This window comes from Nyctibius grandis, chromosome 3, assembly GCF_013368605.1.
Source record: "Nyctibius grandis isolate bNycGra1 chromosome 3, bNycGra1.pri, whole genome shotgun sequence".
In the NCBI taxonomy this organism is placed as follows: Eukaryota; Metazoa; Chordata; class Aves; order Nyctibiiformes; family Nyctibiidae; genus Nyctibius; species Nyctibius grandis.
In genome coordinates this window covers 97,353,814-97,376,617 of record NC_090660.1, presented here as the reverse complement: position 1 = coordinate 97,376,617, position 22,804 = coordinate 97,353,814, and the positions used below count along the sequence as shown (strand labels likewise).

The window sequence follows — 22,804 nt, the reverse complement described above, 5'->3', positions numbered from 1 at the left end:
AATTATATAATGTGCTGGAATATGGTGAATGAGTGACTAGTTTGTTAAACTAAAAGTAGAGGACCTGTGATACTCCTCCTTTCTAACTTTTCTGGGTCCCTTGCTCCCACAATTTTTTACTTTATTTCCTTCTTTTTTAATTTCACCTACTTTCTGTCTGACTTTTCTTTCGTTATTCGTCTCACCTTTTTACACCAGGAATACCACGCTGATTATAGGTCTAGGACCTATAATGCTACCTATGCTACTAAACCATTCTAGGTAAAACAGGCAACGATCCTTGTAAGCTTCATATTTCTTAATCATCAAGGCTCTAGCTACAGATGCCTTAAGTTGTCAGAAAACTGAGATTTCTACATTGATAGAAAGCACATAGGCATAGTCTTTGCAGATTGGAAGAGAGTGTGTCTTAAAATCATGCTATTCAGGTGGTGATTTTGAATTTACCCTTTTCAAGTCTAGCATGATCTCAGCAGTCACTCCCTTGAGAACTGCTAGAAACCAACCCTGTGTATTAAATGAAAGCAGTTTGTAATCACAGCTGTAAAATGATTTAAAACATTGATCTTGAGTTCAGTTTATTAGTTAATGGCTGCTGAGACCTTGCCAAAAATGAAGCATGGGAAAAGAGCAAAACTACTGTTTATATGATATCTGTCTGTGAAAATCCAAGGTTTCTGTTTTTAAGTCTCAAATTGTAGTTATTTATAAATCTCCTTAACCACAGAGGCTTCAAAACCAGAGTAAGATAATAGAATATATGGTTTAAATTTTGATAATGTGGCTGTGAACAAGCAAAGTGATAAAGAAAGAATATTAAAAAAACGTAATATTTACCTCAATTCCTCTACCCACCCACTTCTCCCATTCTCGGCAATTCAGCAGTTCCGTGTTAGTTCAATGAAAAGTGATTTGCAGACCCGTAGCCAGGCATAGAAGTATAGCTCTTATGGCTGGATAGTGGTAAAATGATTGCTATGTATGTGTATAAATATATTATATGTGTGTATATATATATATATATAGCATATGTAGCATACCTATACAGGAAGATATTATGGGCTGCAGTGGATGGACAGGGCAGTTTTTGAAAGCTGTCCTGTGCATGCTTGAGTAATGATTAAAGCCGAAGTGTCTGTTTTCACTTTCAAGATAGGTGCTCATTCTTTACTAAAATATTCTTTAGTAAAATAACAGCCACAGGATAGGTAGGTAAGTGGAATATAATGCATCATCTAAGAATTCATGAACCTTTCAACTGGAGTGGACCACATAGCCTCTTACAAAGGCACCTGAAAACTAAATGCCCTATCCCATAACTGAAAGTACACTTGTCACATAAAATTTTGCTGATCTCTGTTATGGAACAGCCAGGTATTTGGTCATGGTACAGGGGCTGACTGCATTTCAGCCATGTCAAGAGAGTACATCAGGGCATATGACAGCAGGCAAGTGATTTTCATCACTAGATCTAGTGCCTGCGACATGAGACCGCTCCGTTTTGTTTGGTGGACAGATTGCAAGAGCATTTGCCAAAGAGAATTAAACAATGGTGGGTTTTGGACAGCTTTTTTTTCCTTAGGCCAGAGGTCAGAGAATGCACTGTCATTTAATTCCACTACAATTTCAGTATTACGATGGAGCGTCAGTCCCAAGTTCAAAGCTGAGAAGAGAATCCAGCATTGTTTCATTCTGCAGGAAGCGTATAAGTGGGGTGTAAGAGTTATGTGTATATGGAGAGAAAGACAGGACATGAAATCATTCCAGTTTGGAAAAATCTCTTACTTCTGTTTCTGAAACATTGATATTTTGTTCTGTTGAACTATTGTTGTTACAGAGAAATAGTTAAGAGTTTTAAAGTTTCATAAGTGCTAAGTTACACCTAGTCTACTAGTCATTTGCATTTCAGGCAGATGAAGGATGGTGTCTTAACAAGAAAGTTTAAAACTCTGTCCTAGATGGCCTTTATGTTCTCTGTCCTGTATAAATTGTCTGATTTCTAATAAGGACAGAGCTCCTGTTGCCAATTTCTACCTTCTTTACCCTGCTTACTTATTTTACCAGAGCTTGTAGAAATGTAGTGTCTCCGAGATATTTATCCTGTCAAATTTGGTTTATATTGACCAGCAAATGCAAAAGGAATTAGAGGACAAGCAAATGAGTTGCACACATATGCATAGAGCATAGGATTGCATAAGCCTCCTTTCCATAGGAAACCAGGCAAAGAAAGACCCCCACCTCTCCTTTCAGTCACTTCCTAACATTTGATAGTGTGGATATAATAACATGCTTATAAGTTGGTCATTAGATACTTACTGTAACTGTAACTTCTTGATTGTGACAGGAAGTGTTAGTAATTTGATTTTGAAAGCTTTAATCAAGTAATTCTTAAAATTCCTCAAAGTATACACGTAAGATATTTCTGAACCACTATTAAATATTTCCCCATAAAAGTGGAGAAAAGAGGAAGCTTTAAATGTAGACATGTCTCTATTTTATTTAGACCAACTGATTCTGTGTTAGTCGATGATCCCTGAGGTCTCTTCCAACCTGGTTGATTCTGTGATTCTGTGATTCTGTTTTTATTTGAAGTTTCATCTGAAGTTAGTAAACTTTCTATTGAGTACAGTGTGACAGAATATGACCTGTACTTAGCAAAAGTGGATGCAGTTACTGATTTTTGTTTTTTTTCCTAAACTACAACTAGAATGCTGGAGTAGATTCCTGCTAAAATGAGCTGTTGGAATGCAAAAAACTGGCAAATGTTAGAGAAGTCTGGCTGGTGAGAAATCAATGGATAATCTGAAGTATTTGAATTAATAGGTCACTATTTCTGCTCAATGAACTGAATGATTATCGTTTATTCATGCCTGCTATGAAATGTATGACTGATGATTTATTTGGGAAGATGAATGAAATTAAATAGATGCTACGTAGGCAAAGTAAAATATAGGAATTAAAATCTGATGCACATTTACCTAGGGTGCCTGAAAATACTAGAATTTTTATATTTTTATAAATGGGGATTAGTTCTTGGAAGGATTATTTAAAAGGAAGCTCTCCTAGCACAGATGATTTATAGTAACTTTTAAATGGCTGGACAGTTACATACCTATATTAAAAAATAATTATTGTGAGTTTTCATAGCTAGTAAAATGTTTGACGTCTGTGTTATGATGGCATGATTTCTTCAGTTCAAGTGTGTGGATTTCAAAAACATTAGTAACACAAAGCCAATGTAATATATCAGACATGCTTTCTGCATGGAGAAATTCAAAGCTGAGAGAGAAAGAATGGGTGTTTATTTTTGGATAATATTTAAAAGACTAGGGAACTTTCAGTGTGTTTTTAAAAAGGCAGAAAACTAGGCAGAATTCCTCCTTCATTTGCCAGAAAAGTTCTTGCAAATCCACAGGCAGAAATTCTTACTTCATAGTATAAAATTTATTTGGAATGGTAAGCAATATTAAGATAAATTCAGGCATGGGCTTTAGATATGCACACACATATAACATGTTTTTGTAATTACTAATATAGTAGCTCAGTTTTGCATGTGAAAAGCTGTTATTGATTTGTACAAAAGTGTCAGTCCTTTTTTATTTTTGTTCCCAGAACTAAATAAGTAATTTTTTTTGCCAGAAATAGTGAGCAATCATTAAGAATTTGGTGAGAGAAAATGCTGACCATAGCCATTCCCTAGCCAACCCTCACTTTCACATAGAAAGATCCTTTTTGCTTGCACAACAATGTTAATATCACGTTTGTCTTTGTTTACTGACATATGTTTACTCTAGAAAAAGGCATGTGGGGTAAAAATTCAAAAGCCTCTGTATTTTAACACTTATTCTGCTGATAACTCGTTGAGTTAGCATATCCGTGGGTATAAAGTACTTGCTCTGGCTAGTTCTCAGGGACTGTGTGGCTCAGTTATCATCTTGATTGATAAAAGTAATGTATGATCTGCACCGTTAGTAAAGTAGAATACAAAAATGCTCAAAGCCCAGTAAAGAAATTATTTATGCAAAGACTATTCAGTATGTGGGCAAATATATTGTGTATTTTTATAAGCTTAAAAGGACTTTCTGCTGCCATTTAAGTTAGTTAAGTACTGCTTTTATTCTCAAGCATCCTGATGAAGAGTGCAAACTTTTTTACATACAGATCATCATAGTCTATCCTTAGGAAAAAAATCTGTTACATGAATAATTCAAATATCAGTCATCCAGGAATGGGGGTATAGGAAATAACTTCTCCTATGATACTGCAAAAATAAAATGTGGATATTTCTGAAACACTTCTGATAGATACTGATGGTTCAGAAAATATTCGTAAATACAACTTTGAGCTTCACCTAATGGTTTCAGTGAGCCTGCTACTTAGATTAACTTTTTATTTTTAAATTGGATTGTGGGTAAAAGTAGTACATTAAGGTACGAAGTATTTTTAACCAGATATTCCTCTGTGTTTTTGCAATTTCTTGTATATATATAATGTTTTAATATTAAATCATGGAATGAAATTATTATATGGAAGTGCATTCTATTGAGAACAGAATTTGTTTCTTTGCCCATCACATATATATATACACACACACAAAAGTGTGAATCATTTGTAATGCCTTCATCTGTCTCTCTATATACACTTATATGTTTAGTTCTGTTGTGTTGCAGATATAAAAATATATAGACTTACGAGGAAAAGTGGAATGCAAACCTAAAGACAAACAAGCTTTTCTGTAACAAATGTAAATGAATTTTTACTTTTGCACAATATTATACATAGAAACTAAAACCTGCTGGTTTACAGAAAAGAGCAAGTAAGTTTTAACTAGGTGGGGTGGGGTTTTTTTTGGGGGGTAGTTTTTGTTTTGTTTTACGTATGAAGCAGCCAATTAATCTTCCACAAAAAAAAAATCTCTAGGCCATTTAGATTTTTTTCCAGATTTGTTTGAAGTTTGAATTTTCTCCTCCACTGCGTTTTAATCTGATTGCTAATCCCTTAGACCCCTTGATCAGTTCCTTAATGGCTTGCATTTTTCACAAACACCTTGGTATTTTTGTTTCTGTTTCTGATAAAAGGCCGTATCTAATGCATTAAAATGTGAATAGATATTAAGAAATCCCAATGAGTTCTTTGACGCTGTGGAGACTACTTTTAATTTTACCAGAGGAAAAAATCTTTCCAGAAAGAGCCATGTAGTAACAGTATGCTTTCCTTTGGTTTCTTCCTTCTTTTAAATACTATTAGTGTTCATGTGTTTTGCTGTCATGGCCTCTTAGTAACTATGATTAGTTTGCAATAGGGTTTTTCTCAGCTTAACTGGGTTCTGATGTGAGAGAAGCTATATGACAGATGATGTGATGTGGGAAGGAAAGCTTGCCCAGCTTGTTGAGGTCATGTGACAGATGCATTTTGAGTATGGTCATACAATGGGATGGTGGAGAGACTATCCCACTGCAGGCTGCTGCCTGGGTGACTATGAACCTTGTCTTTCAGTAGGAGCTCTCTGAGCGTTTGGGGTTCACTGAAAGTACAGGTTTGCTTACAGCAGGATAACGTTTTCCAACCAGAAAGAAGCTGCTGCACTCTTAATGCATGAGGTATCTGAGGCACACAGTGGGCCAGGAGAAATGACATCTTGTGCCAGAGGGGTGAGACATGATAGATCTGTACCACATACAAATTAGGAATAAGGTATTAGCACTGTATTTTACCTCCCTTTAGTTCAATTGCTAGCTATAAGGAGAGAGGAGGAACTGAAAGCATGAGACCAGTGGTGAGTAGTACAAATTAGAAGTAGTCCTCAACCCAGCAGTGGAAAATCTCTGATCTGTGGTCTTTTCTGCTTTGATTTGAGTAAATGTCCATTTACCCCAAATCTTAGCACTTCAAAGGTTTTATTTTCCCTTTCGTGTTCCTTAGGTCACTGAATATTAATAGCCCAGAATAGCACCGTTTTCCCTAAAGATCTTTTTATTTTTAAAACTTTTAAGTATTTATGGATCAGGCTTCTAAAGCAACTATTTCCCAGTAGGCTAAAAAGCACAAAGGAAGAGGCATATGTCTGTATAAGAAAGACACCTCTACCTAGAATTTATACCTATAAGTCTTACTTAGTGGCATCTCCTACAAAGAGAGTACGTTTATGACTAATTTAGCAGGATTACCACTTGGAACTCCCTCTATACCTTAACCATAAATTGTGAAATGAATTATGAAAACTGCTGCTCTGGTAGCTCAATCCTGATTGATCTGATCAGTTCTTTTTAAAAAGTCTGTTCTTCACCAGTGTGCATTCCGAAATTGATGGTGAGTGTGGCAGTCTCTGAGTAATTGATAGTTGATTGAAATAGTTGTGGTGTATATTTTTACAGAAATACCAATTGCACAATATGAGACTAGAAGATGAGACTAGGAACATTTTACGTTCCTGTACACTGTTTTTCTTAAAACTTCAGCTTGTACAACCTGAAACAGCCCCCCCCCATTTTTTCCCTCATCAGTTTGTGTTTCATACAAATCATATTTTCTATCTAGCTATTACTCACTGGCTTCTGGCTTCAACACAAGGCTGATTACAGTGCCAGGAACCGTTCCTAGGTTTTCAGTTCAGTAGTAGCTGAGTAGCATAATTATTTTAGGAGATTAACCTTCATACCGAGACAGATGGAGCTGATCCAGTCTACATGTCTACTACAGAGGACTAGCCAAACACACACGATAGCCACACTAGGCTACTACAGTCTCTTAGCAATGTCATCTACTGATGGCCTTGCCTGATGAGGAATTAAGACATTGTTCTGTCCCAGCATCCCTTCATACAAAAGTCTGGGACTTACCAGTACAGGAAAAAAAATGAACAGCGGACTTATTTTCTTTTCAGGAGTTACATCTGTGCTTATTTCCTCTTTCCACTCTGAAACACCTTTTATTACTTCTCTATTTTCCATGATTTCTGGTTGAATTGTTCCTTATCTGTTTGTTGGGTTTTGAGGCTTTCTTTTTTTTGGTCTTTTGGTTGAGTATGTGTCCTGGTTTGGCCTATTGGGATATTACAGTGAAGCTGTTGTCTATCATGAATATTCCTGGAATTTGAATTAGCTTTACAGGTTTGAATTGCACATATATGGAGAGAAACAAGTGGTGCTTCGGGCACCTAATTTTATTTTTAACCCACAGGTTGTTGTTCCTGGCATTAGAAAGTCGGTTCCCCTAATTGAGAGAGAATTAGCAGAGTGTGTGTTTACCAGTGAACAAAACATGGGAGACTGGAACAAAACCTAGCTTTAGATCCCACTCATGAGGAATGCACTTGTTCAGTGACGTAGGACGTTGATAATCTCTGCTGATTGTCCTGTAGAATATAGTTTTACATTGTATTTATCTATTCATCCTGACCAGAAGCATTTCTGCCTGTGAAATTTCCAGCATCTCACAGTGACTTTGTATACCCTTCTTTGGAGTTCTGTGTGCCAGTAACTCTTTCATTTTAATATTTCTTGATACTCAAGCTGTTCATAATTCTTACCTTGTCATATGCGTGGTGTAGGGCCTGACTACACAGAGAAGATGGTGTGAACTGAGGTAGGTTAAGTTAAATCAGAACAGCTATTCCTCACTGAATGTCTTTGTTTTAACTTAATCCATTCATAATGTGGATGGAATATTCACTGCATGGCATAAAAGGGTCCACATGAGAAAATATTATGAAATAGTTACTCCACATTGCTTCTCTGTATGAACAACTTGTTTGTCTCTCCAGCACAGCTGACAACACAGTCCTGAAATGTTACAATTTTTACATCCTCATGATCCAATTTTCATTCTTTATCATTCTAATAGATCCATAATCGGACCCAGGAATATCACAGAATCACAGAATGTTAGGGATTGGAAGGGACCTCGAAAGATCATCTAGTCCAATCCCCCTGCCGGAGCAGGATTGCCTAGACCATATCACACAGGAACGCGTCCAGGCGGGTTTTGAATGTCTCCAGAGAAGGAGACTCCACAACCTCTCTGGGCTCCACAACCTCTCAGTAGTATCTGAGAGGACTAATTATACTGCAGCCATAAAAATTCTCTTTTACTCTTTTGACTACCTCTCTTTTTGAATCTTTTGATTCCCCATCAGTTTAATAAAGTTAATGCTGCTTGTTCATTTCAGATCATTAAAAATACTATTTGTTGAAGGATTTTGTCTAGAATATTAATCAACTCTGGTCTTTTCTAGCCCTGATGGGAAAAATATCACAAATTAATTCCTCAAGTGGCATTAACATTGCACGCTCTTGGCAGAAATTCACCTCAGATGTTTCGTTTTTAATTCCTTGCATGTTTCCTTGCACGATCAAAACTGACTGAAGACCAAGTGATGCATATCAAGGGACATATACTTCTGCTCACCTGAGTTCAGTTGGTAGAATTATTTTGTTTTAAGAATTTTTCTGTGGTTTGTATGCCACAGATTTCTTCTAGCTGTGTAATTGGGAGACATGAATTGTCACATTTGTGATGATTTCAATTTAGTTTAAAATGAAGTCATGAAGACTTCATAATTTATTCCTGCAGTTTTGTCAGCTCAACAACTTGTAGGCCAAAACTGGAAATGTTGAAGAAGCTAACAATAATTTGGTGGGTATCCCAAAACATAAGGAGGAGGATATTCTGTAAGAGATGACAGGAGGAAGTATGTACCACTCATACAGTCTTTAATGAATTTGTAGTTACTACTTGATCTCCTCACTAGTCCTCTTTTGAAGTTCTGCTATGCTCATATTCAATTAAATATTTCTGTTATCTAAAATATTTTCATATTCATGTTATTAAATAACTATCAATTTAAGGAAATTTCTCTTTTTACTAGAAAATTTTGAATTTTGCTAAAATATTTCATACTTTAGCACCTTTAAGCTTGACAAAATAAGGAAGTGCTTTAATTTCTATGCCTTTTTTTGGAAGCGTACTCAAGTTCTGTTAAGTGAATTTTTTAAAGAAAACAAATCAAAGGCTGTAATTTAATATGAGCTATCTTTCATTTCTAATGACGAGTTTAAAGAACTAAAATCTTTTTCAGATTACACTGGCAGCAATGTATGTGGAAATCTCTTGGATTGCTATTCCATCACCAAATAGCTTATCACACTTTGAAAACTGTCTTAATTTGCTTAGGTCAAGCATTCTTCATAATATTTTCTTAGCAGTGTACATTAAAAAAGTTTAAGTATTTAATTTCATTGTATTTCTCACCAGGCGTAATTGATACAGTTGTTTTTCCAAGTTTAAAACTAATAATAGACATGCTATTATGTACATAATGAGATGCATAGTGAGAGAAAATCTCTTCTAGAATTTAAAATAAGGAATCTTTTTCTTTGCTACTATTAAGTATGTATATTAGTTATATATTCTTTGTGTAACTGAGTTTTATTGTTTGTATTAGAATCTCGTCGTTTGTCACTTCCTGTGAAAACCATGCTGAACTCATCTGAAAGCTGCAGAAGTCCTGAAGAAAAAATGAAGGAATTTATTGGAATAGTGTGGAATGCAGTTAAGCGCCTTACACTTCAGGTAAGATGAAAAGGAAGTGAAAAAAAAACTATGTCTTTCCAAACTTTATGATACTTTTTATGCATCCTAGTGCTTTTTATTAGAGGGTTTTTAAAGGAGCTCCCAAGTTTTATTGTCTTATTTGAGTAGTTTCAAAGTCTTAGAGAATGAAAAATAAAATAGAGATTTTTTGTAAATTAAGCAAAGAATGCTTTGGTTTTAGAATATTAGTTTTCGAAATACTTTTTTATATCTAAGAGGAAGATCCTTAAAACTATATGAAGAAAAAAATGCTTATCACACTTTTCTGTGTTATAAACATAGCTATACACATTTTTATCTTTAGTTAGATTTTCAGAATACCTTACTTTCTGAAAATATCTGAGGAAAATGTGTATGATAAATACTTTCCTGGGGTTTATGATACAATATGATGTTATACAGTGATGGTTCAGCTGCTAAGTTGTCTATCTTTTCATAAAGGACAAGTAGATGACCACTGGGATTAAATCATATCATCCTAGACTGTACTCTATATTGTGATTGCTGATCAGTAAAAGCAAGAGTTTTCATGTAGCAGTATATATCCATGCTATACATGGAAAAGGCCATGTTAGAAGTCCAGTGTTAAGATGGCATGATCAAATACTAGCTGACTTAGAAATGCTAGAATTGGGACTCTATTCTTCCAAGTATATACCAAGTGCCTGCTTAGAAATGACTCTAATTTAGAATTATTATAATCTGTGCCTTTTGAACAGTACATTCTATGAGACTGGTATTTTATGGTATACCAGCAGATAGTAGCTAAACTGGTTTTGTGTTAAAATAAAATAAACAAAATATACCTCCCACTATTCCTGACAGAAAGTAATTGTTGAATCCTGTTCCTTCTTCCTACCAAGAAATATATTTATTTATATACAGGCTTATCCCAGAACCTGTGTCTGTTTTACTCCTCTTTCATGCAGAAAGTACTTTGGGTTCAAAATATTAGAAAGTTCGGAAGTTTAAGTTCTGCCTGAGCAAGGATTTCAGACTTGTGACTTGATTGCAGAATATACTGAAGTTGAGGAGATGCTTTCTATTAACTCTGCTGAGTTTTCAGCCAGCTCTTTCATCATTGTTTCATGAGTATTTTGCTTGTTTTCCTTTCTTTCTTAATGTTGTCACCACTGGAGATTAAAATGGCTAGATAAGGGGAGTCAAGAGAGATAATTTGTAAGCTGTTTGAAGGAAGCAGTGTATTTTTCTTATGTGCCTGGGTGGTACCTAGCACAATGAGAGTCCCAAAATAAATGAGGCTTACAATTTGAGTCATAATAAAAACAATAATGTAATAATGAGGATGATGAACAGCTGGATCCTTTATAAATGTTGAAAATTGAATCAGGACTGATATTCTGCTCTTATATTTTTCAAGGTATGCTTTGTTACGTGAGCAATCAGCAAAGTTAATTTGTTTCGAAGAATGGTTAAGATGCTGACCAGCTAAAAATGAAGTTTGGCTGTTACCAAATAGAAAAAAAAAAAAAGGTTGTGTTCAAGCTAGTGGGTTTTTTTGTGGAGATGAAAGCTGATGACAGTGATAGGCACATGTTTTCTCAGAGAGTGATTTGTAAATATATCACTGCTCTGACTAAATACACTCATGGATCAGAGCTAATACTGGCAGAGGATTTTTTTGTATTGGATACTCTTTCTGGTGTTTGAGATTCTAGATTTATTTACTTTTTACAGGGTTTTTTGGTAAGGTACCCAAGCTTTCAATTTTCATCATTATGAATATTAAATTATATTTTTAGGTTTTATCTATGTTGAAATTAAATGGCCCTATGAATTCATACAACAGCTTACACACTTCTGATATGTTTCAACCCTATGCTTTGATCATACTTGGTAAAGTATATGCCAGTACCTTGCCAGGAGAACATTACATGTTACCAGTGAAAAGTTTCAACAGACTCCAAAGAAACACCGCAGGAAAAGTCAAAGAACATGCTTCCAAACAAATATGCAGCAGTCCTTCTTAGTTAAATATGAAGGATTTATAGATATGCTTGCTTTTTATTATTGCTAGTAGTCTCTATGTCTGTTTTATTTAAATATATTTTGCAAGACACAAATGCATATATATAGTTTTTTCCCTCAATACCAGCCTAAATGGGAAAGCTGAAATTTGTGCAAGGCAACGTATAGAGGATAAGATGATGAAGGCTATGACTCTGCTTTTCAATTCAAGTACAGTATGATATGTTTATTTTATTAAACATAATACACATTTAATTAAACACATAAATATATTTGTATGTTAAATTCATACAGATTTCTTGTATTTTCTTATCATTTTGCATGAAAAAGGCAAATTTTTAGAATATTTTGTCTGGTTAAATGCTGGAGCACTTAGATGCTAAGGTTTTTTCTAAAGCTATTTTAGTGTTCCTAGATCTTTTATTAACACAATTGTAGAACAGAAAAGTCTGTAGTTGTCAGATAAAACAGAACTTCATAACTTAAAATCATCAAAGGATTATTCTTTTAGTGGAAGTTTGAGTAAGTAAATGTGTTTGGAACAAAAGTAACTGGAAAGTTTATTTTGGATCCAAAGCTGGTACTTGCTTAGCCCTAGCCCTGGCTTGCTCGTGATAGAATATTGCATGAAGATTTTGTGCATTGAAGTTGTGGTAAGCTATTAGTATTGAAGTGAAAAGACTTTCATACTTAACTATAAAAAGTTGTTTTTATTATTTAGTTGTTGTAGGATTTTATATGCAACCTTGAAGTCTTTTTGGCAGTTACACTGTGTAGGAGGGTAATACTCACTTTTCATGTGTTTGTCATACTAATAGTTGCTAAAATTGTGAAGCAGTATAAACACAATTATTTTTAATTGGTTGTTAATGCTGAATTCCAGTGAGAACAATGAAGGATCTGTATTAAAAGCGAATGAATTAATGAGTAACGTTGCAATGAAGGCCAACTAAATAAGAGTGTAATTATTATATATAAAACTTAGCCAGATATTCCACATCTTTAAATATCGCTGAAATTATTTGAAAAAATGAGTCTGTTTCCTGAAATATTTGAAAATAGTATTTTCTTTAAAGCATATAAATCATACAAAATTTTAGTCGAAGTGAAACATTGATTGAAAGAACAGAAATGTAAGGATGAGACTGACTAGAGTTCCTGTTCTTTGAAGTGGTCTTTATTCATGGGTCAGGAAGAGATTCTGTGACTTGTAACTCGGCAGTTACAGCTATCCACAGTTATTCAGCAGTGGATGAATTTAGGATGATTTCTGAATTTGGTTACTTACCACAAACTGACAAAAAATGAAATTTTCCATAACTAAATAAAAACTTTTTAAAATCAAGCTTTCTTACAAAAGAAGAAGTATACTGTGTAGTGGTAAGATATTGTGTTTTACATGGTCAAAGAACATGCAGCTGATCCTTATTATACTCACTTGTATGTACAGGTAGCCTGCTCTCTTTAGTTCTCTTACTCATGTGCTCTGCTTTCCAATTATATAATTTTTACTTTTTGTCTAACTTCAAAACATGACTTTCTGGCCTACTTTTTTAAAATTCTAACAAAAGTGGGAGTCCGGCTCAACTGCATCTGGTCTAATCGGGTAGAGCTAATTTGGATATCAGAGGCTGAGGTATGGTCTTATAATAATGACCACATCAGAACTCCTACCTGAGATATGTAACAGTGGTTCTTTGCAGTTTTGGGAGTCATTGCAAGATTATATTTTGTACCTGAAACTCTCAGAAAAACACATTAGCCTTTCGGCTGAGAGCATGCGATGGATGATGATTAATGTGGAGAGAGGCCACTTCCCAGGAGACGCCTTTATGTGAGTGTCACCTTGTAGGTTATGTTCAATGCCTCCAGTTTGTTTATATAGCTAGAAAATGTGCGTTAGGGAAGGGAATCTCCTTATGGCATCACTATCATGAAAGGCTGTAAAGACTGTTGTTCAACCTGTCCCTCTTTGTTGCACTTCTGCAGGATAACTATGGCATGTCACTTGTTCTGTTTCACTCCTGCCCACCCTCCTCAGTTAGGAAGACCTAACTCTTCTGCAGTTTATATTTTCTCTCTATTGAACACATTCTCTTTTTATAAAATATGAACTAAAAATACTCCATTTATTCCAGTAACTTAATACTTTCCTTTTTATACAACAGAATCTTAAAGTCATTGCACTGGTTTAGGCTTACATATTAGTAAAGGCTTAGAGCAATATGCTTTGCGTAACTTTTTAAAAGTAGAAGGGAAAATACTGCTTACGTCATTGGTTTATCATTAGCGTACATTAGTTAGCATGTATAGGCCTTGACATAATAGAAATGAAAATAAGGGGTGATTCTGTTTCAAGAATTTGTAATAATTCCTTCTCTTTAACATATGAATGTGTTCAGTATTGGCAAAAGAACACGTTGCTACCAAAACTGAAATAAGATCCTTGAAACAGAAAGGATGTTGCCATGGAAAAATGAAGTAACACTCAGTGCAGCTGCGAAGCATTAATGAATAGGATATTTTTTTTAAAAGATCATTTGTGTTTGGTGTGGCTTGGAGGGTCCCCACCAGATGGTTTCCATGAACAGGATCTGACCCCCAGTTTGAGGACTTCTTACTGGCAGATTACTTCATTTTCTTTCCCTTGGATTGTCAGATCCTTACATTAATTCAAGATTTACTGCTTCAGTTTTATATTCAGTTATATAAATCAGTCACATTTTACATTAAATTCACAATTTTAGACACACAGTTTAACAGTTATTTAAAAAGTGTAAAAAGATTTATATGATAGCTTTAATATATGCTATTGATGTAGTTTAATTTTAAGAATTTGGATTACATATATTTTAAAGCGCTTTCCGATTGATGAAGCAATCTGTAGCGTACGTTCTCACTTTTGTCCAACATATAATTCCATCATTTCAGGTGCACTCTTCCATTCCTTCACCGGAACTTGTTATTAGACAGATCTCCAGATTCTGTCAGATAAACATAGACAAATTCCATTGAGTTGATAGTTGTGTGTAAGAAGAATCTGCCTCTGAGCAGTTCAACAGGTGCAATCCAGTTTTGCACTTATTGGACCCTTGTGCATCCCAGTTGGCAATTTTTTATGTAATTGTAATAATAGCATGATTTGCCCTCAAATGTGGAATTTTGCCCTATGTTCATTGTGTTGGCCTTCGAAATCCTACAATACTGTTTTGCAAATTTAATTTTAAATGAAACACAAGTGAGCAAACTATATCTGTAACAAATCTGTAATATTACATATGGAGGACCTGATGCTATCATGTAAACTCCACGAAAATTCATGGTCGAACTCCCATTCAATTGTTTGAAAATGAATGACAAAGTAGCCACCTATGTAAACAGGGATTTCCCTCAGGCGTTTGAAGGAGTGGAACTGTTGTGATTCCCCTTCAATATTCTTGATACGACAAAACAAAACAAAACTGATCTGAAGAACTTGTCTTCAGTACAAAGCTGTACTGAACTGTAAATTAAGTGTAAAAACTCTACTGAGTATTGAGATCTCTTCTCAAGAGGACTTTGTAAAACATCTCCTGTAGATCCTGCTGCTGGTAATGCGATGAAGTGTAGCATCTCTCCAAGTTGGTGGAATTTTTAGATTATTACCACCACATGGTTTGTATATCCAGGCAGCATTTGATGTTAATCATCATGGATATATATATATGAAGAATGGATGATTTGTTATAAACTGTTTATTCAGCAAATGCACTGATGAAACAAAAGTTATACTGATCATAAGTTCTTTTGTCATCTATTTATCATTATCCCACAATGGCTTGACCTGCAACCTATTACTAATAGACCAGAAAACGATCTAATATGTCACTGTAAAAATCTTTGCAAATTGACAAATGACTAATTTACCAGTTAAAAAAAAAATCCAAGTCTGTTACATCTGTAACAATACACCATCGCTTTTCATCCAGTATAAATAAAGTATACTCTGCAACCTTGGATCAATAAACTACTTATCAAAGATGTAATTAACTTCATTTTACGACTCAAACAGTTCTAAAACTAGAAACAAACACAGACTTCATGTAACAATGTATTTATTTTTGCAAAATTCTACTAATATTTTTCTGCGGTGAATTCTTGTCAGTTTGTCTAAGCAAAAGGGCACAAAAATGCTGAAATAAAGATGAATATCTGTGTTCTCCTCACCAGGCTGGCAAAGTACTTACGGTGTTGGGGAATTCCAGTTCTATTGCAAATCATGATTGTGGTCTTGAGGGACTATTAGCCTTCAAGGGAGGGTATGGAGTACAAACCTTGGTTATCAGTTTTAAGCTGTGATGTCTTTAATGATGTCAAATTGAAAGACTCTGTTACGTAAGTTTACAGCAAACAAATGTTCTTGTATAACAGCTACATATAACATCTTGTGTCCTACATTTTCTACACTAGACTTTTCCAAACAATGTGAAGAAATGAACTGAATCATAGCTTGTACTCCATTAACAAAGAGTTCAAGTGTGCAGGCTGTTAGGACTATTTGATATCCAGGTGCAGAATATTACTTGTAGGAGCCAAGGAAGACTAACAGTCTGCAGCTTACACCATCTCTGAGCTAACAAGTCATGATGAGTTCCGTTCCTGGTGTGGGCTCACTCAGCCTTGCTAGAAGCTCATAAGGACATGGCAGAATGATCAGAAATGTTTCAGGATAACAGCATTGCTTGAAAATAAAGAACAAAAAAGTGCTATTTCATAAGAAACCGTATACACTACTTCTGATTTGCAATGAAAACAGGACAAAAGCTGTATAAACTTTGTGAACTTTATTCATTTCTCTTTCTCTTGGTCTGTGTATGCACCTGTCCATTTGTTTTAAAGTCCCTTTTTCACTAAAGTTTATATTTCTCCTAGTTTATCTGATGATTAACCTTTCTGTTCATGCTCATTACTGTTGACTACAAAGACAGAATTTTCCCTGAAATAGGTCTTTATAGAAGTCTTTATAGAAGGTAACAGCATATAAAATGTTGGTTAGTTCTAGAGGCTTAGCTATTGCTAACAAAAGGTAATGAACTGCAAAAAGAGGAAGGTTTTCTCAGCTTTATTGTGAGAACATTTTCTGACTCAGTTATGCTTCTTGTAAAAAGCTGTTGAAATGTAGATAGTTGTATGTTCGGCTTATATGGCAACACCTTTCTGATTGAATTTACAGACCAAAACCACACTTCTTCCCTCCTCTCCCATAATCATAATTTACAAGAATATATTATTTTTCAACATTTTGTGTCACCTTTCCTCTTAATTCAACTCAAAGCTAAGACTATTTTCAGTCAGCTGTGATGGATGAGTAACTTGAGATTTTGTACCAAGATGAATACTCCACATTGGGGGTGAAAATGGTAATCTGTTTCTGAGAAATCTTTCTTGGTTTTGTTTTTTCAGCTTGAAGTGCAATCTTGTTGTGTATTCCTTCCGAATGATAGCCTGCCTTCCCCGAGTACTATTGTATCGGGTGACATTCCTGGGACTGTGCGAAGCTGGTACCATGGGCAGGCCTGTATGCCTGGCACACTTGTCGTCTGCTTGCCCCAGATAAAGATTATGAGTGCTGGACACAAACACATGGAACCATTGCAGGAAATCCCATTTGTTGTGCTGAGACCCATACTGGAAGAAGGTAGTGTGATAAACTCATAAAACTTACTCTTTAATTTCCATTTTTACTGTTATGAAAATTACCTTCATTTTAGTTTGAAAACTTCTGGTGTTGTGCTACTCTTTTAGCAGTATGTTATGTATTATTGATGGCTAGAAATAGTAATTACAAGGTTTGCCCCACAGAGATCAAAGTGAAACTCATCACCAAGAGCTAGTTCTGTGATATGTTTTGTATGTTTGTTGAAGCCAAAAGAATTCAGAAGTACAGTTTTTACCTTCATTGGTTTTGTCATTCGAGTTACTGCGTAGCCACAGTTGGTTTGACACAATGGGAGGGGGCAGCGAGTTGTGAATTCCAAGACAGAATGGAGGCAGGCTAAGAAAAACTTGTCATGCCACCTTTGCTGGGGGGTGGGGGGGTGAAATCTTGGATCTGACATTCAAACTGGACATTAGGAAAAGGTTCTTCACTGAGAGAGTGGTCGGTCGCTGGAACAGGGTCCCCAGGGAAGTGGTCATGGCACCAACCCTGTCAGAGTTCAAGGAGTGACTGGATGATGCTCTTAGTCATATAATTTCATTTTAGGTAGTCGCATAAAGAGCAGGGACTTGGACTCTGATTCTTATGGGTACCTTTGAACTTGAGATATTCTATGATTCAATGTAAGATGAGAAAAGAAATTTATAAATACAGCAGACTATAAAAAGAAAAGAAGGAGACTTTATTGGTCATCATGATAGACAACAATTGTGTTCTGTTTTGTGTCTATAGGGTTTGTAGCAAAGTTGTCAAAATTTGTCGAAAAAAATTGAGATGCTTTGTACAAGTGTTTACGGGGGGATGCTCTTGTGCATAGGCTAAGGATGAGAAAAAAGTACGGTAGTTCTTATTTGAAAAGCTAATATTTGATAGAGGCTTGAGTTGTAGACCAATTTGAGGGAAGACTCAGCTTTTAACATTCTGCAACTGATTGAGAAATGAAAGCAGGGGATAAGCTGTAAAGGACCTAGCAAGGAAAAACAAGCTGCTTATGTTCGATATGATTTTTTTAAAAATAGAGCCCTTAGAAATGATCAAAGTAATTGGATTTGCAGCAGTATTTTGAAGGAATACTGATGTAAAAATCTTGTTCTTCTTCATATGTAAAATTGTATATTGGAAATAGGTAAGGCAAGTATCCCTAACAGTCTTGAGTCTTGGGATCTGGGTTTATTTTAATGGCATCCATGAGATCTAGCCTCATAACCAAGTTTAAAATTTCATGGAAATGCCAGTTGTTGTGGTTTAAACCCTGTAGGCAGCTCAGCCCCACACAGCCACTCACTCACTCCCATTAATGGGATGGGGAGAAAGGGCAAAATGTGAGAAAACTCACGGGTTTGAGATAAAGACAGTTTAATAGGTAAAGCAAAAGCTCCATGTGCAAGCAAAGCAAAATAAGGAATTAATTTTCTACTTCCCACTGGCAGGCAGGTGTGCAGTGATTTCTGGGAAAGCAGCGCTCCAGCACACATCATGGTTACTTGGGAAGGCAAATGCCATAACTATGAATGTCCTCCCCCTTCCTCCTTCTCCCAGCTTTTATTGCTGAGCACGGCATCACATGGTATGGGATATCCCTTTGGTCACTTGGGGTCAGCTGTCCTGGCTGTGTCCCCTCCCAGCTTCTTGTGTACTCCCAGCCTACTTGCTGGTTGGGGTGGTGTGAGAGGCAGAAAACACCTTAACACTGTGCAATCACTGTTCAGCAATAACTAAAACACCCCCATGTTATCAACAGTTTTCATCACAAATTCAAAACATAGCCCCATACCAGCTACCATGAAGAAAATGAAGTCTGTCACCGCCAAAACCAGTACGTTGGCCTACAGTTAGTTCATTATTGTATTGTTGAACTATATTATTTGGAAAGAATTGTTGCTGGTTTGTGTAGTTGTTCTAAGATGAAGAGAGGGAGATGCAGCAATTGTTCCATTGCTTTTGTGACAGCATTTTCTGGGAAAATTATTCTGGTTTCTGCATACTTATTGCTGAAATATAAAGAATTATAAAGTCTATGCTATGAGAAATTAAGTCAAAAGCACATTCAGGAGCTACTCCTGCCATCTGAAATTCATTTGGATTTATAACAGTGCTTTCCCTCTCTCTTTGTTCTGCCACTTATATTGGACCCTTCTCCTTCCTGTATTTTACTTTAACTCACAGCAACAAAACTAAAATTGTAGTTTGTAATACTGAAAGTCATATTAGAGATGCTGCCAACTGAAAAGGAGGAAAAAAAGGAAGGAAAAAAAAAAGAGAGAGAAAGATATATGTGTTTTTCCTAATAACTCTCAGTAGGAATGATCTAATTTGCTAATCATAGTGACAGATAAAAGATAAATAAATTTAACCAGTCTTTTGTTTGTTTTAAACTGATGATGTAATTTAAAGCATTTATGAAAGTAAGAAGTCATTTGAATTTTGTCAAACCCAGATTGGAAGGAAAGATCCTAGTGAGAGAAAAGAATCCCCCTGGCTGGGATAAAGCCTATGGTAAGGAATTTATTTGTGTGTGGCTTTGTGCTCTGGGAATAATGCCAAACAGAAGTTCTCACAATCTTGATATTTTTGATTCTCTAGTGGAGCTGTTGCCTTCTCCCATGCCAAAACTCCCCTTTAAACAGACTATTAAAAAGTTTTTTCAAAGCTTTTAAGTCACCTTCTTTGTTTCTTCACATGTAGAGGTAAATAATTATGGACTTTTATTGGTACAGTCTCTTAATTTGCATGCTGTCTTTGAACAAGGCTTCAGGGACATACTGTCATTCTTAAGACGTTACCATCTCTCTGAAATTATATTTATCCAACCTTACTTTTCCTGAAAACTATTTTTTGAATCATTCCTTCTTTTATGAAGAAGATATAAGTAAAAGGCTTGTTTACAAGGATGCATTGTTACTTTTAGGAAAGCTGTGTGGTCACTCATGTGTTTTTCTTACTACATGGAAAGCTGGAAGAGGAGGAAAAGGGAGCAAAGTCATACTGTCATTGGGGAATATTGCAGCCTACTCACAAAGACTTACTGACCTCACGATGTCAACATACTGTAAAAGTAGCTTATACAATATCCCACAATCAGGTCTTTCCATTTGTTTTCAGAGTTCTGATACTTTTCTGAGGTAATTGTAGTTTGTAGGAATACTTAAAAGAACATTTTAAATACAGTACTTCAATTCAGAAACATTACTTAGCTCAGTCATACTGAGTAACATATGAACAGAAATGGATTTATCCATGCAAAGAACGAGGTATTCTGTTGATTTTTTGTTGAATAACAAATACAACTCAATAAGTTCATAAAAAGGTATTAAATTACATTAAGTATTATCTTTAGAGTTCAAATCAATCAGGTGCTAGATCCATGTGGTAGTATTCACTGAGGATATTGCAAGAGAATCACAGAATCATAGAGCAGCCCAGGTTGGATGGGACCTTGAATGATCATCTGGCCCAAACTTTTGTGGCAAAGGGAGCCTAGAGGACATTACCCAGCACCCTGTCCAGTATGCTTCTTGAAAACCTCCCCATCTCTGGGGAGGTTGTTCCAGTGAATGATTGTTCCTAACTGTTAAAAATTTCTTTCTTATATCAAGATGAAACCTCTCCCGGTGCAACTTGTACGTGTTGCCCCTTGTCTTCACCATTTTGGCTCCTTGTAAAGAGGGGGACCTCTGTCCTGTTTGTAGCTACTCTTTAAGTAAAATAGTTACTAAGAAAAAATTAAATAGTTAGAAACTCAGTTTGAGCAGAACTGAAATGTTTAGAGAACTGCTCAGGGTGAATTGTGACTTTCTGTGCATGCTTGTGTACATCCAACTTAAAATACTTGACAATTCATCTATATACTCTCTTAAGTCCCAACCTATAGTGCTAGGATAAAATGTGGTAAATTTATAGATGGACAAAATATGTTGTTATGATCAGGACTTCTGGACTGCTAAGTGGTCTTCCAAAAATTTAAAATGTTATTATAAGAGAATAAATTGAAGACATGAAGGGAACTAAAACTTTGTTTCAGGTAAAGCACTAAGTTTTAGAGTAATAATGAGAACCTTCTATGAAATCTTCCTGTGTTTAGAAGAATCACAGAATCAATCAGGTTGGAAGAGACCTCAGCGATCATCGAGTCCAACCGTTGCCCTGACACCACCCTGTCAACTAGACCATGGCACTAAGTGCCATGTCCAGTCTTTTCTTAAACACATCCAGAGATGGTGACTCCACCACCTCCCTGGGCAGCGCATTCCAATGTCTAATAACCCTTTCTGAAAAGAAATTCTTCCTGATGTCCAACCTGAACCTCCCCTGGCGAAGCTTGAGGCTGTGTCCTCTTGTCCTATCGCTAGTTGCCTGGGAGAAGAGGCCAACTCCCACTCCACTACAACCTCCCTTCGGGTAGTTGTAGACTGCAATAAGGTCACATCTGAGCCTCCTCTTCTCCAGGCTAAACAACCCCAGCTCCCTCAGCTATTCCTCGTAGGTCAGACCCTCCAGACCCTTCACCAGCTTGGTCACCCTCCTCTGGACTCGCTCCAACACCTCAACATCTTTCTTGAAGTTTATGGTTTTTTAATTATTTTACTTTAGAATATTTTCCTGGCTTCCACTCGTATTTTTAAACTAGTTGCTGCTTTTTTAGTCTGTTCTCCCTGCTTCACTCCTTTTTTTTTTTTTTTTTTTAATAATCCTTAGCTGGCACATGTAAAATGTTCCTCTTTGGGTTTATACTGGTAACTTTTATGAATCCATCTTTGTAAAAACGTTTGGTTAGGTAAGATACAGTAGGATACAGATATTTAGGTAACACACAGTAAAATACATTTTAGAAACCAGTGTTCAAAATATCTTAAAATTGTTGTTGATACTGCTAGATATCATATTCACGTTCTTCTACGGATAGCAGGATACTGACAATCATGTAAATCACTGTATTCCAAACATTTAAATCTGAGAGATGGCTTTTGTTTGTGAAATATGACAATTTGTATAACCTCACAGATTTTTGTAGCATGTGTTTAAATTCAGTAAGTTGTCAAGTGACTTGTAGGGCAGTAGAGAATTAAGGCTTCTAATACTAGCGTGTGAATTAATTATAATGAAATGTATTGGTCATAGACTACTACAATATAATAGAAGCATATAGATTTTAACCTGCAAAAAGGCAGTTAAATGTTTAAAGTAGGGCAGCAGTATGTTGGCATTCTTGGAAGTTATTGTATTGCATTAGATTTAAAAAAATGCTCAACTTCAATACAATAACTGAAAAATAATTTCTGTAAATTGTAAAATGAATATTTGACATTCAAATAGTGTGCTATTTGAGTTTATATTCAGTGTCACCATCTGTAAAACATGGCAATTATTGTATTTAACTTACCTCTTATGGTTAATGACCTTAAAAAATTAGTTCTCACATTTTAGTGACATTCTTCAGTATCAGAATAGCAACGAAGTTCTGCATAAACAACTTGTTGTGATCAGCTGTTAAGAGCTCTCTAATAGCTGGATTTAAGTTAGAAAAGC

At 35.6% G+C, this 22,804-nt stretch overlaps 1 protein-coding gene across 6 annotated transcripts in view; it reads left to right on the top strand.

The window, feature by feature from the left end:
• VPS13B (vacuolar protein sorting 13 homolog B) overlaps positions 1–22,804 on the top strand; it is a 506,220-nt gene that overhangs the window by 238,570 nt on the left and 244,846 nt on the right. For all 6 annotated transcript variants that reach the window (XM_068395717.1, XM_068395718.1, XM_068395719.1 and 3 more), the window contains 2 exons: positions 9,443–9,570; positions 17,023–17,257. In XM_068395717.1, coding sequence (XP_068251818.1) covers positions 9,443–9,570; positions 17,023–17,257 — 363 coding nt within the window. The remainder of the gene's footprint in view (positions 1–9,442; positions 9,571–17,022; positions 17,258–22,804) is intronic.